General features: G+C 49.5%; 5 protein-coding genes across 5 annotated transcripts; 3 read left to right on the plus strand and 2 right to left on the minus strand.

Moving 5' to 3' along the window:
• Positions 1-1,731: 1,731 nt before the first annotated feature.
• On the minus strand, positions 1,732-2,200 carry EI90DRAFT_2921434 (guanine nucleotide binding protein, alpha subunit; the record flags this gene model as incomplete). Its single annotated transcript, XM_039054774.1, has 3 exons — positions 1,732-1,931; positions 1,979-2,029; positions 2,095-2,200. Coding segments are annotated over 3 exons (357 nt in total), but the record flags the coding sequence as incomplete, so codon positions are not given.
• Positions 2,201-6,257: 4,057 nt separating this feature from the next.
• On the plus strand, positions 6,258-7,495 carry EI90DRAFT_3059671 (uncharacterized protein; the record flags this gene model as incomplete). The annotated part of the gene is made up of 3 exons (XM_039060449.1): positions 6,258-6,403; positions 6,464-6,466; positions 7,179-7,495. Coding segments are annotated over exons 1-3 (188 nt in total), but the record flags the coding sequence as incomplete, so codon positions are not given.
• Positions 7,496-7,875: 380 nt separating this feature from the next.
• EI90DRAFT_1109518 (uncharacterized protein) lies at positions 7,876-8,147 on the minus strand. The gene has a single exon (XM_039051516.1). It carries the CDS (start codon positions 8,107-8,109, stop codon positions 7,951-7,953), a length of 159 nt encoding a protein of 52 aa, XP_038915802.1. The 5' UTR covers positions 8,110-8,147; the 3' UTR covers positions 7,876-7,950.
• Positions 8,148-9,652: 1,505 nt separating this feature from the next.
• EI90DRAFT_3124121 (uncharacterized protein) lies at positions 9,653-10,703 on the plus strand (the record flags this gene model as incomplete). The annotated part of the gene is made up of 4 exons (XM_039063683.1): positions 9,653-9,765; positions 9,815-10,005; positions 10,064-10,192; positions 10,309-10,703. 4 exons carry the CDS (start codon positions 9,653-9,655, stop codon positions 10,701-10,703), a joined length of 828 nt encoding a protein of 275 aa, XP_038915803.1.
• Positions 10,704-12,855: 2,152 nt separating this feature from the next.
• EI90DRAFT_3059702 (uncharacterized protein) lies at positions 12,856-14,025 on the plus strand. Its single transcript, XM_039060450.1, has 4 exons — positions 12,856-13,019; positions 13,044-13,277; positions 13,349-13,374; positions 13,400-14,025. Exons 2-4 carry the CDS (start codon positions 13,057-13,059, stop codon positions 13,606-13,608), a joined length of 456 nt encoding a protein of 151 aa, XP_038915804.1. The 5' UTR covers positions 12,856-13,019; positions 13,044-13,056; the 3' UTR covers positions 13,609-14,025.
• Positions 14,026-14,361: the final 336 nt, after the last annotated feature.

Here is a 14,361-nt window from a genome sequence, read left to right on the forward strand (position 1 = left end):
GTCGCTTTGACAGCCGGGAGAAAAGCCGAGAGGACTTGGATCTGTCAGCCATCACACAATAGTACTAGTAGTCGCAAAGATCGTGATGAACTGTGAGTATCACCGAGCCTAGGGAGGTGACCAGCCTCTCTTTAGCAGCTCTTTAGACCGAGCCGTTCATGTGTCGCCAGGTAAATCTTAATTGATTAGTTCTCTCGCCCACTTGTTAGACAAAGCCGGAGGCGATTCCTTTTGTCACGTTTCTTTTCTTCCCCTCACCTCAGTTGTCAGACCTGAACCCCATCATCGCTAGTCCTCCGAGGGAGTGCCACCCAAATGTTCAAGGTTGGTACCAAAGCTTAAAAAACTTGCACTGCCTTAGCTAGTATTTCACGGGCGATTTATAGTATGGAAATCGACTTTTGAGTAATCGGTGCGTGTGTTCTGGATATTTAGCCTGTAGACTTCAGGCTGCTCAGACTCGTACCCAGTTCCAGGACTGGTTATCGGTTTTCACAACCATCGCCCCTTTATGGCCATCTCTCTACCTCTGCAGTGACCCCGCCATTCTGGGGAGTGTTCTGGACACACAATTCCGTTGAGCGAGGATTTACTCAACGCGCGAACGGTCAAAATTGCCAAAGAAAGCCGATAGGTGGGGTGCGCAAGAGGTCAATTAGGAAGCCCAATCATTGTGAGATGTGCAGCATGGTAGTTCTAGTAACGGTATCATCAAGCTCACCGACATAGACCATGAGCGCACTATTTCCCGATTCCAGCTTGATCCGCCCTGCCTAGATTTGTTCGTGGTAGCTGCTGTACCGATTAAGATTTCCTTGCATGGAGCCAAGCATCCTCCCGGCATTGGTTGATGCACTCATGGAATCGCCATCCGACACCCACCTATGGCCCAGTGATCAGCGTTGTTAAGACTGGCAGAGATCTTGCCACTTTGAGGACTGGGGATGCTGCGAGCACGAGGAGCCGCGTTCCGAACACATTGACTTCGTTCGGCATGAAGATCTGCACTTGAAATTTCTAAGCGGAACCAGCAGGTCTTTCGTCATTGTCATCCCGTTTATTTGGCCCTCTTTAAGGTCAAATGCCTTTCGCCTTACCGACGATGTTCGATGCTAATTTCTGCTCAATCACAGGGTAAGCTCGATCTTTCCTGGGAATCCTTATGGGTAGATAAAGCACTCCTGAACGTTACTATTTCTTCCTTTTGACATCCGGATCCCGGAAGTGTGCTACCGGGTACTGATTTGGCTCGTAAGATTGCTCTGTGCGTTGACTCCTACACGTAGGGACTGGATAATTAGCAATCACGATGCTGCAATACACACACAACGTCCTACTCGCAACCCTAACTACACAGCCAACAATGTGACATCGCGAGAGCTACAGATGTTCCACCAAAGGGGGGCGTATAACTTCATGACAATCTATATATATTCATGTGCGAGATCACGATGGGATATTTAGGGCGACAAGTAATGAAGAGAGATATTGCCCATCGGATTTAGCTAGCTGATCTGGGTGTGTAGTGTTGGAGATATCGGATCGACACCCGAGAGGTGGGCGATGAAGTGGAGCGGTAGATCATGTAGTTCGGGAATTGATGCCTCACTTAACGTACTAAAATATCGCACGGGATATTCTGCTACAACAACTCCAGAGTAGCCAAGTGTGCTTCCGTTATTACGTTGTTGTACCACAGCTAGGAGAATTGCGAATAAGGAATGGGGCCAATCAACCGTCAGTTTTCAGCCTGCAACTGATCGGGGCGTTTGTTCGGGGATCGATAGATACAACCAGCTTCCGAAAATAAGCACAGGCGCCCACATACCCTTCGCGTCCGCGGTAGTCCTTCACGTATAAACCAAGAGGTTTTGAATCGATTTTGTCCGCCAAGAGATCAATCTTATTGGGGTATTGGATCCAGCAAGAATCTCTATGGGTGTGCAGAAAGAGAGCAGCAGGCTAGCCATTGAGGAACTGGAGAGCCATCTGGAGTTACATATCGAGAGCCACCGATTCAGCCATTCCACTCTGGGTAGGGGTCAGGTTCAGGCGAACAACACGCATGACGTCAAGGGAGGACTAATTCCCTACGGACCTGGTCATAATCACTGAGAGCAACAAAGAAAGCAATGACGCCCAAGTCTTCGAAGAAGTGAAGCCATTTCCGCATTTCCGACCGTTGACCCCCGACATCAAAAACCCGGTGCGTCAGGTCGACGGAAAATGATACGTCGAATTCAGCCCAAAGCGTAGATCTGTCGGCAGGTGGCCACGAGTAGATAGAGATCCGTGGAAGCTCATCAAAGTAACTGACTGGAAAAAATTAGGCTATTTTCAATGAGTATCTGGATCAGTGGATGACGTACTCGGGGGTCAAGTCATCGCGCCGAAACTCATTATGGTTTCTTGGGGTTCGGGATCCTTCGTGAGCGCCGTAATTGCCTCATATTTATATCTCCTTTGGCAATGTCGAGGAGGTAACACTCATAGGAGCCCCATAATGTATTCACGATGGCCTTTATTATCTGGGTGAAGTGAAGAATAACAACTTCCTGGGTAAAGTGTCCTAATTTGCCTAAGGAACGCAGACTGTGTCGGAGTATGAGCGGCTTAGGCTTAGTCAAGGAGCGAGCTCAGATCGCTAGCTTGCCACTGTCTGTGTAGGGAATCCAGTTGAGATGCGTTGGTGTGTAGATGAACCAGCCTTGGCCCCGGTCTCGTTTGAATGAACCCCCAACTCCATGCTGGCAAACAGGCCTCATATGTCAGACATGGCTTCATCTCCTTGCTACGCAAACTATCCCAGGCAAATTAACTTGTAGCCCCTGAGAAGTGCCCTGGTTTGCCACTCATGCCAACACGATTCATATATTGTTGATGTGTGTTCCAAATTGTACCTACTGTCCTCCCTCCAATTACGCGCAGCGTCCTAAGCGGGCCCAACCCAATCTCAGTACACGCTAACTACCCTGGTCCCTGTCTGTGTGCTGCATTCTTTGATGTTGGAGCAACTTTGACACGCGATGTGCGGCTGACATTGCTCCAAGTTCGGGAACAGCATACTCTCCAGTAAGCTTCCCAAGAACGAGGCAACCAGACAGGTGGGTAGTCCCCATGAGTTGCCGAAGCGCTGCTCAATGGCCATGTGTTGATAGATTTCATATTAAATTGTATGGACATCAGCTCAACTGCATAACAGCGAACGCGTATCCACCAATAATAGCTAGCCCCTTATTTCGTAGCTGAGATCAACTGGCAAGACTACGAAGGGTGAGATCATTCAGAAGCCCCTCTGGAGCATGGACAGCCGTAACAGTGCAAACATTCCACCGAGGGAAGCGTCTCTGGAACCAGGCGCGTTGCGGTCTGCTTGGTAGTCAACATGCGCTAGAAGTTCAGCAAGACCATGAGCATACCCAGTGCGGAGCAAACAAACTGTCGTGTCTGCCAGGGGCTGAGTATTGGCTCGCTCAACTCTCCTGCTTTAGAAGTCCTCTAACAGGAATGAAATAGATCTAGCAAAAGGAATTTCTCAATGGAGCAAACTCCCGCACCCATCAAGGTAAATGTAATAAAACCAAAAGGAATATCTTAACAAAGTGAACAGTCGCACCCAGGCTCGTACCCAGTCGGAGTCGGTCGTAGAGTAACATGCAATTTGCTCTTTTCGCGCAAAAAAAAAAGCAAACCACATATTATTGCGCGTCCACGATCGACTCCGACTGGGTACGAGTCTGTGTCGCACCTGTGAAAGAATGGGTCCGAAAGGAATCTCTTGACAGAGCGAACCCCTGCACCTGTCAAGGTAAGAACAAGGCAACCAGACGGGTGGTCCCTCACGAGTTGCCGAAGCGCTGCTCAATGGCCATGTGTTGATAGATTTCATATTAAATTGTATGGACATCAGCTCAACTGCATAACAGCGAACGCGCATCCACCAATAATAGCTAGCCCCTTATTTCGTAGCTGAGATCAACTGGCAAGACTATGAAGGGTGAGATCATTCAGAAGCCCCTCTGGAGCATGGACAGCCGTACCAGTGCAAACACTCCGCCGAGGGAGGTGTCTCTAGAACCAGACGCGTTGCAATCTGCTTGGTAGTCAACATATCCCAGAGGTTCAGCAAGCATACCCAGCGCGGAGCAAACAAACTGTCGTGTCTGCCAGGGGCTGAGTATTGGCTCGCTCAACTCTTTTGTTCTTGTAAGTCCTTTAGCACCAAGACCTTGTACATGCAATTTGCCGAACCCAAAGGTTGAGTGAAACACGTCCACATCAGCCATTTTCGCACTTTCGCGAAAGATATGCACCATTCTGCAGTCAGTCAGTCGTGGTTTCACTGAGTTCGAATGTACGTGGAACAACTCAACTGTGAACGCAGTGACTGCCATCAGTTCCTACTACTAATTTAAGCCTATCTACCACAGGTAATTGAATGGCATTCTTTGCAATAATCCTCTATATCTGTCCCTGTCGGTATGCTGCTTCTTTGATGTTGGAGCAACATTGACACGCGATGTGTGGCTGACATTGCTCCAAGTTCGGGAACAGCATACCCCCCAGTAAACTTCCCAAGAACGAGGCAACCAGACAGGTGGTCCCCCACGAGTTGCCAAAGCCTGCTCAATAGCCATGGGTTGATAAACATCAGATTAAATTGTATGAACATCAGCTCAACTGCATAACAGCGAACGCGCATCCATCAATAATAGCTAGTCTTATGTTGTAGCTCAGCTGTTGGAGACTACGAAGGGTGAGATCATTCAGAAGCCCCTCTGGAGCATGGACAGCTGTAACAGTGCAAACATTCCACTAAGGGAAGCGTCTCTGGAACCAGACGCCTTGCAATCTGTTTGGTAGTCAACGTATTCCAGAGGTTCAGCAAGACCATGAGCATACCCAGTGCGGAACAAACAGACGGCGTGCTTGCGCAGTCCTGAATATTGGCTCGCTCAACTCTTTTGTTCTTGCAAGTCCTTTAGCACAAAGGTCTGGTGCATGCAATTCACCAAACTCAAAGACTGAGTGAGACATGTCCACATCAGCCATTTTCGCACTTTCGCGAAAGGTATGCACCATTCTGCAGTCAGTCAGTCGTGGTTTCACTGAGTTCGAATGTACGTGGAACAACTCAACTGTGAACGCAGTGACTGCCATCAGTTCCTACTACTAATTCAAGTCTATCTACCACATGTTGAATGGCATTCTTTGCAATAATCCCCCCCGTATGCATCATATCACATTGCACTTGTTGGAATCAAGCACGATGCATGTATTTACACATGTTTGCACCGATGTTTTTATTCTAGTGGTCTACTCTCATCTGGTCCGACCCCGGCCCCATTGTGGCCTCATCCCTATGGTTTTCTATGGCACTTGCGACCCGTCCAAGCACCATAGGTTATATGTTTGTAGATATATTTTATTTTATTTTGTTATTGCGTTTGCGCTTTAAGTGCTGCCTGCGATTGAGCGCTGAGGATTAGGCTAATTATTGGCTACACACGTAATTCTGTGACACATGTATGTAACATATGAATATGAACGTTGTGTGGACGAGGACTGCGATGAAAACAGTGGCTCTCACCCCAGTCTCGTAGAGGAGATATATTTGAGGGACAAAAATTCTCCACTTTATCGCTCAGCGGCCAGGCTATCAAGCAAAGGATAAAGATTAAATTTCTGCCTATCGTTCCTTTCCCCATTGCCACTCGGATGCCGAGATTATCGTTAATATTCCAACGTCATCGACGTCCTGATGCAAGTCTCATGGAAGCACAGTGAGTCTTGATTTCCCTCCGCAAGTGCAACGTGATATGATGCATACGGGAGGAAGAATGCCATGTGGTAGATAGGCTTAAATTAGTAGGAACTAATGGCAGTCACTGCGTTCACAGTTGAGTTGTTCCACGTACATTCGAACTCAGTGAAACCACGACTGACTGACTGCAGAATGGTGCATACCTTTCGCGAAAGTGCGAAAATGGCTGATGTGGACGTGTTTCACTCAACCTTTGGGTTCGGCAAATTGCATGTACAAGGTCTTGGTGCTAAAGGACTTACAAGAACAAAAGAGTTGAGCGAGCCAATACTCAGCCCCTGGCAGACACGACAGTTTGTTTGCTCCGCGCTGGGTATGCTCATGGTCTTGCTGAACCTCTGGGATATGTTGACTACCAAGCAGATTGCAACGCGTCTGGTTCTAGAGACACCTCCCTCAGCGGAGTGTTTGCACTGGTACGGCTGTCCATGCTCCAGAGGGGCTTCTGAATGATCTCACCCTTCATAGTCTTGCCAGTTGATCTCAGCTACGAAATAAGGGGCTAGCTATTATTGGTGGATGCGCGTTCGCTGTTATGCAGTTGAGCTGATGTCCATACAATTTAATATGAAATCTATCAACACATGGCCATTGAGCAGCGCTTCGGCAACTCGTGAGGGACCACCCGTCTGGTTGCCTTGTTCTTACCTTGACAGGTGCAGGGGTTCGCTCCGTCAAGAGATTCCTTTTGGACCCATTCTTTCACAGGTGCGACACAGACTCGTACCCAGTCGGAGTCGATCGTGGATGTGCAATAATATGTGGTTTGCTTTTTTTTTGCGCGAAAAGAGCAAATTGCATGTTACTCTACGACCGACTCCGACTGGGTACGAGCCTGGGTGCGACTGTTCACTTTGTTGAGATATTCCTTTTGGTTTGATTACATTTACCTTGATCGGTGCGGGAGTTTGCTTCATTAAGATATTTCTTTTGTCAGATCCATTTCATTCCTGTTAGAGGACTTCTAAAACAGGAGAGTTGAGCGAGCCAATACTCAGCCCCCGGCAGACACGACAGTTTGTTTGCTCCGCACTGGGTATGCTCATGGTCTTGCTGAACTTCTAGCGCATGTTGACTACCAAGCAGACCGCAATGCGTCTGGTTCCAGAGACGCTTCCCTCGGTGGAATGTTTGCACTGTTACGGCTGTCCATGCTCCAGAGGGGCTTCTGAATGATCTCACCCTTCGTAGTCTTGCCAGTTGATCTCAGCTACGAAATAAGGGGCTAGCTATTATTGGTGGATACGCGTTCGCTGTTATGCAGTTGAGCTGATGTCCATACAATTTAATATGAAATCTATCAACACATGGCCATTGAGCAGCGCTTCGGCAACTCATGGGGACCACCCACCTGTCTGGTTGCCTCGTTCTTGGGAAGCTTACTGGAGAGTATGCTGTTCCCGAACTTGGAGCAATGTCAGCCGCACATCGCGTGTCAAAGTTGCTCCAACATCAAAGAATGCAGCACACAGACAGGGACCAGGGTAGTTGGCGTGTACTGAGGTTGGGTTGGGCCCGCTTAGGACGCTGCGCGTAATTGGAGGGAGGACAGTAGGTACAATTTGGAACACACATCAACGATACATGAACCGTGTTGGCATGAGTGGCAAACCAGGGCACTTCACGCTACAAGTTTGCCTGGGACGGTTTGTGTAGCAACGCTGTGAGGAAACGAAGCCATGCCTGGCATGGAGGCCTCAGAGATTCATTCAAACGAGAGGACCTGTGGCAATTCGAATTCAATTCACGGCATGCTGCATGAATCGATCTTCGGGAAAATAGTCCTTTCTCATGATGACACATGCAGAGCGTATACTGTTATCGTTTTCGGCATACTTTTGAATCTTGACGACATGTTTTCACGGCGGAAGGTTGGTTGGCGTGGACTGAAACACTTCAACAACACTGATTCAGTGAATTCCAGTGCGGCTCGAGGCACATCTATGTATGAGCTGACAGTCTCCAGGCCATTCTGAGCCGCATGGATAGGTGTAAGCATTGTCATCCCTCATCTCTGGACGTGCTTTTTATGAAGAATCTGGACTCGAACTTTCCGCTGTTGACTTTGAACGATCCGGATCTTCAAGTTGAGCTATTTTCGAAATCTCTTCCTCTTTCAGGCCTGCCTACCACCGAGAAACCAGGATTAGACCCATCAGCCATGCATCATAGCGCCGTTCCACCCGATGACTGCAGGACATCCAGGAGTGTGACGATCTCATGGTGGCAGACCCGTCGATTATTTCGCGAGCCCATCGACTCATGACCAAGCAGGGTGTACCCATGAACTGCGATGGTGAGCCGATCGTTGAATTAAGATGTTTACCAAAATCGAATGATGTTGTCCAAGGGCAATGAGTTGGGGGAGGGTTGGGACGACCAGTGAGCTCACCCACGTATTTAGCGCCCGTGTTGACTCGAATCAATCCCCACAAGCCTGTGAAAGCAGAACAAAAAAAAACAGCATTCTTTAGTCGTTTCTAAAATTCAACATTGTTTATGGCCCTCGCATGAGTCTGCCTAGCTGCGAGCAACGATGACTCGGTCCCAGACTTCCCGAATAACTTCCTCTGCCCAGACAATTATCGGATTCTCCTGGCTTTGGAAGGTTGAAGGTCACTCAGATTCAGGCTTCAGACGGCGTACAGAGGATGTTCATCCAGTTTCTTGCACTTTGGTCAAGCTGGGGATGTTCAAATGGTTCAAGTCAAATATGATTACTCGTGGAACAGCTGTTAAATGTAGAGCTAAACAGCGTTTTTTTGGGATAGAGACGAGGCCCGTTGGACGATAGGTGATTGGACGCCTGACAGTCGTCTATATAGGCTGAATGAAGGAGCAAATCTTCCGGTCGTCCCTCTCGGCGAGTGTTCGAACGACCCGGATATCCGGATGCCGCGGAGTTTGATATTCAATTGTGGAATCGATACGCCTTTGGAGGAGCATGGGAGCAATTGATACCTTTGGCTATGAAAAATGAGGGGCATTCGCTATTCGACAGCTGTGTGACTATCACCACTCAAATTTGGTGTTGTCGTGCAGGCCCGTGCAGCCCTACCCGGTAGAGAGGAATGGCCGAATGGAAATGCACTGGGGGATTGGTTTCCGAATGGGTGGATAGTAGCTAGGTGGAAGAATGAATAATCGGAATGACTAGTATGAAACGGGAATACGACCCTAGATCGATATATAGACATTATCAAATGCTTGCTGACATGAGATTTTGACCCCCGCGGAAAGTTGAAACCTTGTACTAGCAGAATGGATGCCTCGCAATTATCATAGCGCGCAAGAATTGTACATCGGCGTGGATGTGATGATATTCCTATTCTTGTCATTGACGTAAACTCGCGAAGGGAAATGGTCAATGACGTATACTGACAGGTGCGTCATTTCACCACGTCTCCATCCATATATGGCTAAAGTGAATCCGACGCGGACGGAGAAGGACAAGTGCCGGTGCTCTGGTGTCTTTCAAGGGCTCGACAGACGAGGTGATGGAGGCTATTGAGCCGCTGCGGTACGAGAGTGGTGGCCAGCTCTGCGCTCTAACTGATGATATAGCGACTACGAACAACGATCTCGACTGGACAGTCATGGTTGGCCGGCAGATTTGTGCATGTAAATACTTGTTTTCAGGCATTCAACTGGGCAACTACACTTCCGTACTACACCTCCGTGCACTGAGTAAAATGAAATCCAAGATGATGACGTATGGCATCTCGAACTACATATAACTGAACACCTCTGGCTGAACCAGAGCCTTCCCCCACGATCCAATTCACCACAGATCATCACAGTACACTACCTGTCTGCACAAACCGAACCATGCCCGCTCATAAGAACATCAGACTCGCGGTATCGTTCCGTGGATTTCGGATGGGCTCCGAAAATGCCTTGCAGGAGACATTGATGCGTCGCCTGGGGTCAGAAAACCCAAAGTAGGAGGCAAGAAACCGTACGTCATCCCAAGGCTGACCCAATCATCAGAGACATAACGATCGAAGCCGTTGTTGACGATCGCCACGATCATCACATCTCGACACGCGCGAATTTAAAGGCTATCGTCGTTGTTAGGATCCCCTACCATGCACAACTGCTTCTTAGAGCGTCAAGTTCGAATGATTTGGTAGACCCAGGATCCCGCGACCACATCAGGATCGTCCCCTGGACTGCTGGACGTAAGCGTGTCTCCTCTCTCTCCCATGACCGTGAAGACTCATGCTGCGGTGTATTCAGGAGAAAGGGTCGCCCATTCGGGTCCCGCAGAGCAGCTCACCTCACCTCCCCCCACCGCCACTGAGCCCGCCCCCCTCTCGAGCTCGGTGATGACGAGTGAAGCCCAGACATCCGATCCGGAGCAGAAAGGTAAGGCGCCATTCCTCTTTCATCAACGTTTACGCCCATGCCGGTGTTGATTCTTTCACCCCCGCCGCTGTGACAGGGTCCCCCCCCCGCGAACTCGGTGACGAAGCACAACCCAGAAGGTTTCCAGGAGAGCGCAATGGCTCTTGAATCAGACCTCGAGGATGAGATAGAAGTCCTCTTGCAAGTGTTTCCACGCCACGATGTTGCGGGCTTAGCAAAGGCGGTATGCGCAGCCTTTCAGAAGCGGAAGAAAGAAGACGATTTGGCGACGGCGGGACCCCCAACGAAGCGAGCGCGTCTGGATGGTGGGGGCTCACTCATTTCCGGCCTCCACGGCACCCGCCAGAGCCGTTATTCAGCGTCGCGCCAGAGTGCGCACGACACTCTCGATCGGCTATTCAAGTCAGGTGTCCCGGTTGATTTGGTCAATTTGCATCTCGAACATCTCGAAACGACGGCGAGGTTCACGGGCATTCTGCAGGATGACATTAGGCCCATCACGTCGGTTTAACCATGATTGAACCGACGCACAGTAGACACAACCACAGCACATCACCCTTCTTTGACACATATAGTAAATGTAACCATTTTGTCACTCTTGATTCGCTTTGGTAAACTCGGCAACTGCCATCAGCTATAACAAGCCTCTATATCTACCGCATCAATGGCATTCTTCGCAATAGTTTCCCCCGTATGCATAGCATCACGTTGCACTTGCAGCCCGTCCCAGTACCACAAGTTAATATCATTACATGTGCCCAAAAACCTATATCTACATAATTACCCCTCCGGATACACGTAATTTTATTTTCGCCATTTGTGATAATTGCGCCCTAAGTGTTGACACAACTTACGAATATAAACGTTCTGTGAGGGCAGCGGCTCTCACCTCAGTTTCGCAGGGGAGATATATATGAGGGAAAGTAGGAAGAAAGATTTCTGCCCATTTTTCTTCGCCTCGGTGCCAACTCGGATGCCAGTCTGATGGCAGTGCAATGGGTCTTCGGTATCATAACTTCGCTCGTATTCGGAACACACGTCATGAACCGTGCCGGCATGCAGAGGTAAACGAGGGATTTTCTCTCACGTCTTGCCAATAAGAATTGTATCCAACGAATTAGAGGATCCTCGTTCCGAAGCTAGAGACGTCGTTCGGGCTACCAGTTATTAGAATTTCAGGTCCGGTATACGTGAACTACAATTTAATGTTAATGACTACCTAGCGTGAAAGTGCTGGAGGCAACTAACAAGAAAGATATCTCACCTCGGTCTCGCTGTATATGAACTATGGAATGGCCTAAACAAGAAAATTTCCGCTCTGTAAGCGGAGCGCTCGCCGGGCAGCGCACAAATATGGTAATTGCTATAAACGGTAACGCTACGCCACACCCTCAACAACAGAGGCCAATAACTGGACGTTAACATTGACAACCGTGTTTTCGTGTAATTAGGAGCTTAGCTGGTTTATCAGAAACACAGTCAAAATGCTAGCGCGAATGGCTTAAGGATTATACCGACCAGCCTCCCGAACTATACGAGTCACGCTTTCGAACGCCCTCGTTTTTAAACCATACACCCCAGCACGCGCACCCGCCACAATAATAGCATACTCTCCGGAGACCTGGTATGCCGCGAGGGGATGGTAAGGGGTGAGCCGATCACGAGTTTGGGAGAGGACATCAAGGTAACGCTGCCTTGACCATGATGATATCGGCCCCTTCGGCTATGTCGCATGCCTATTGGGAGAACATAATATTTGTGAGATACTATGATAGGAGGGCAAGAGACAGGACCCACAATTGCACGTTGTGCTAGGCCGTGAGCACCTGATAGCATTTTAAATTGCCAAAATGATGGAGTACTTCCTGCGGCGTCGTCCCATGCATTAGGGATATTGGCTCAGCAGACGAAACGCATCGAAATGACCAAGACAAACTGGGTCCATTGACGAACTGGATCAACCTGACTCGATCATAGTTACGGTCCGTCAAGTCAGAAGTCGGGAATAATGCAGAGATAACTAGTGCCTATGGGTTGACAGCGCACGACCGCTGCCATGCTACCCCTCGAGTGAGGCATCACGAGAATCGCACAAGCAACTGGACTAAAGTCCTCTGGTCCGGGGGCTCCAGAGCCGGGAGCACCTGGAGCGCCAGTCCGATTTTTATGACCTATCGGTGCAGGTTTACGTTATATAGCAACTATGCTTCCGCAAACGCCGAGAACACAAGTCACGCAACATCGTTTTACGTTATATCATGTGGTTGTTGCCAAACAGATCGTGCAATCAAGTACAGTATGACGGCGAATAGCAGTGGCTGCATATTAGTATGCAGCCAATCTGTTGACTAGTGTTTGGGTCGAAGGTTTTTTCTTCGCCTCCTGCTCCTTTCATCCTTGGTTCATCCCTTTTCCAGCTCCTAGCGCTCCCTAGGTTCGGAAAGCTGCGTGGCTGAACGACCCTCGCTGGTGGCATCAGGGCTTAGGGGGCGCTTTCTGGAGGGGGTAGGGAGGAAGGGGTTGGGTTGGCCTCCCCTTTCTTGCCTTCTCCCTGGGCCCGTGCTCAGGCCTTTGGCTTATTTGCCTCGGCCCTAGTCTGGCACCCTGGACAGGTGTCCCTATTACTCGCCCCTTCCCATGGTGGGTAACCATCGGCTGCTTGCCTTCGTTTCTTTGGCGACTTGTTTTCCTCACTCATGCATCGCTACCATGTGCCTTCAAAAGCGTTACCTACCACCTTCCCCTTTCACCTCCTCCGTGTGTTTACTGGCTCGTTGGGAATTCAGAGGCTCTGACGTTCGGTCCGGGTCATCGCTGTGCTGCTTTTGGTGCTGGTCTGCTCACACACCCGTTAGGTACATTTCATGTATAAATGCGCATGGACCCTGCCTCCGGTCAATCGCGATGCGTCGCCGCTGCGTAGTGAATTGCCCTGTAGGGGATCCCCTTGTTATAACAACTCCCTCTGGCGTCGTCATGCTCTCAGCACCCAGCGTATGAGTAGATTTGGTTCGGCCGTGACCAGATTTGAGCTTTGCAGCGTTTGGTTGCCTTATTGCTTTGGACGGACCAACGAGGTCAGCTTGTACGTCTTACCTGAGCTGCAGCATAGTGGAGTTGGCCTAATTCATTCGTCTATTCGTCTATTCCCTTCAGTCGATGGACGTTCGCTTCCCTCGTGCGTATCTCATCTTCGCGATGGGCTAGAGGCTGCTTCCTTCCTACCTCGTTCGGTTCTAGACTGCCGATGGCTGATGTCGTTCGGAGCATCACTGGCCGAATTCAGTCTTCAGCCCTGGTCCAATCGTACGCCCAATAACGCTGAAGCCTTCCGATCTCAGCTCCATCGTGCACTGAACCGGTCCCATCTAATTCCATCTCAGTTTTTCTGGCCCCTTGAATTCATTAGTGGATGAGTTTAACGAGTCTATTCTTTCCTTTTACTCAGTAGTTCACTTCCGCTACCATTCCGTCACGGATGATGAGGGAACATGGAAGGGCTGTCACTGCACCGCTTCCCTTGGTTATTCAGCGCTCATGACGTCGACTGAAGCTCCAAATCATGCATTGAAATCGAAACCGGGGGCCGTGCGTTCTCTGCTCCAAAACCTTTCCGAAGGGTTTGTCAAAAACCAATGCATGCCCATCGTCAGCTGTCGTTCACGTCAGGGTTCTGAACCGAGGCAACTGGCCCGATGTACCCTCATCTCGTTCCCCACATCAACTTTGACTTCCCGCACCCGTTGTTCTACACGTTGCAAACAACCCCGTTTGAGATCGGCATGCTCCGCTACGTTCCACCTTTGTCAAGGGCTGACTCGGCCACGTTCTTTGCAAGCACTCCACAGCCAAGTAGTCCCCCTTCACAAACGAACACTCACACAGAATCATGATAGACGACGGGTCCGACTCGGTCATTTGCTGACACACATTTCTTCTCAACCGATGATAGCTCCGACAGCGAAGCCAGTTTGCTGCCTTCGTTCTTGTCCCCCTGCACGTCGGCAAGGCGAAAGGCATTTAGCCTTAAAGAGGGCCAAATAAATGGGATGACAACGACGAAAGGCCTGGTGGTTCCGCTTGGAAATTCCAAGTGCGGATTTTCATGCCGAACGAAGTCAATCTGTTCGGAATGTGGCTCCTCGTGCTTGCAGCATCCCCAGTCCTCA

This window comes from Cantharellus anzutake (genome assembly GCF_015039405.1).
Source record: "Cantharellus anzutake strain C23 chromosome Unknown EI90scaffold_25, whole genome shotgun sequence".
In the NCBI taxonomy this organism is placed as follows: domain Eukaryota; kingdom Fungi; phylum Basidiomycota; class Agaricomycetes; order Cantharellales; family Hydnaceae; genus Cantharellus; species Cantharellus anzutake.

Bases quoted from the DNA above. Each gene is read 5' to 3' on its own strand.
- EI90DRAFT_1109518 (XM_039051516.1), bottom strand. From the start codon at position 8,109: ATGGGTACACCCTGCTTGGTCATGAGTCGATGGGCTCGCGAAATAATC.
- EI90DRAFT_3059702 (XM_039060450.1), top strand. From the start codon at position 13,057: ATGTATAAATGCGCATGGACCCTGCCTCCGGTCAATCGCGATGCGTCG. The intron at 13,278-13,348 runs GTACGTCTTACC...TATTCCCTTCAG, and splicing joins CGGACCAACGAGGTCAGCTT to TCGATGGACGTTCGCTTCCC. The intron at 13,375-13,399 runs GTATCTCATCTT...GCGATGGGCTAG, and splicing joins GACGTTCGCTTCCCTCGTGC to AGGCTGCTTCCTTCCTACCT.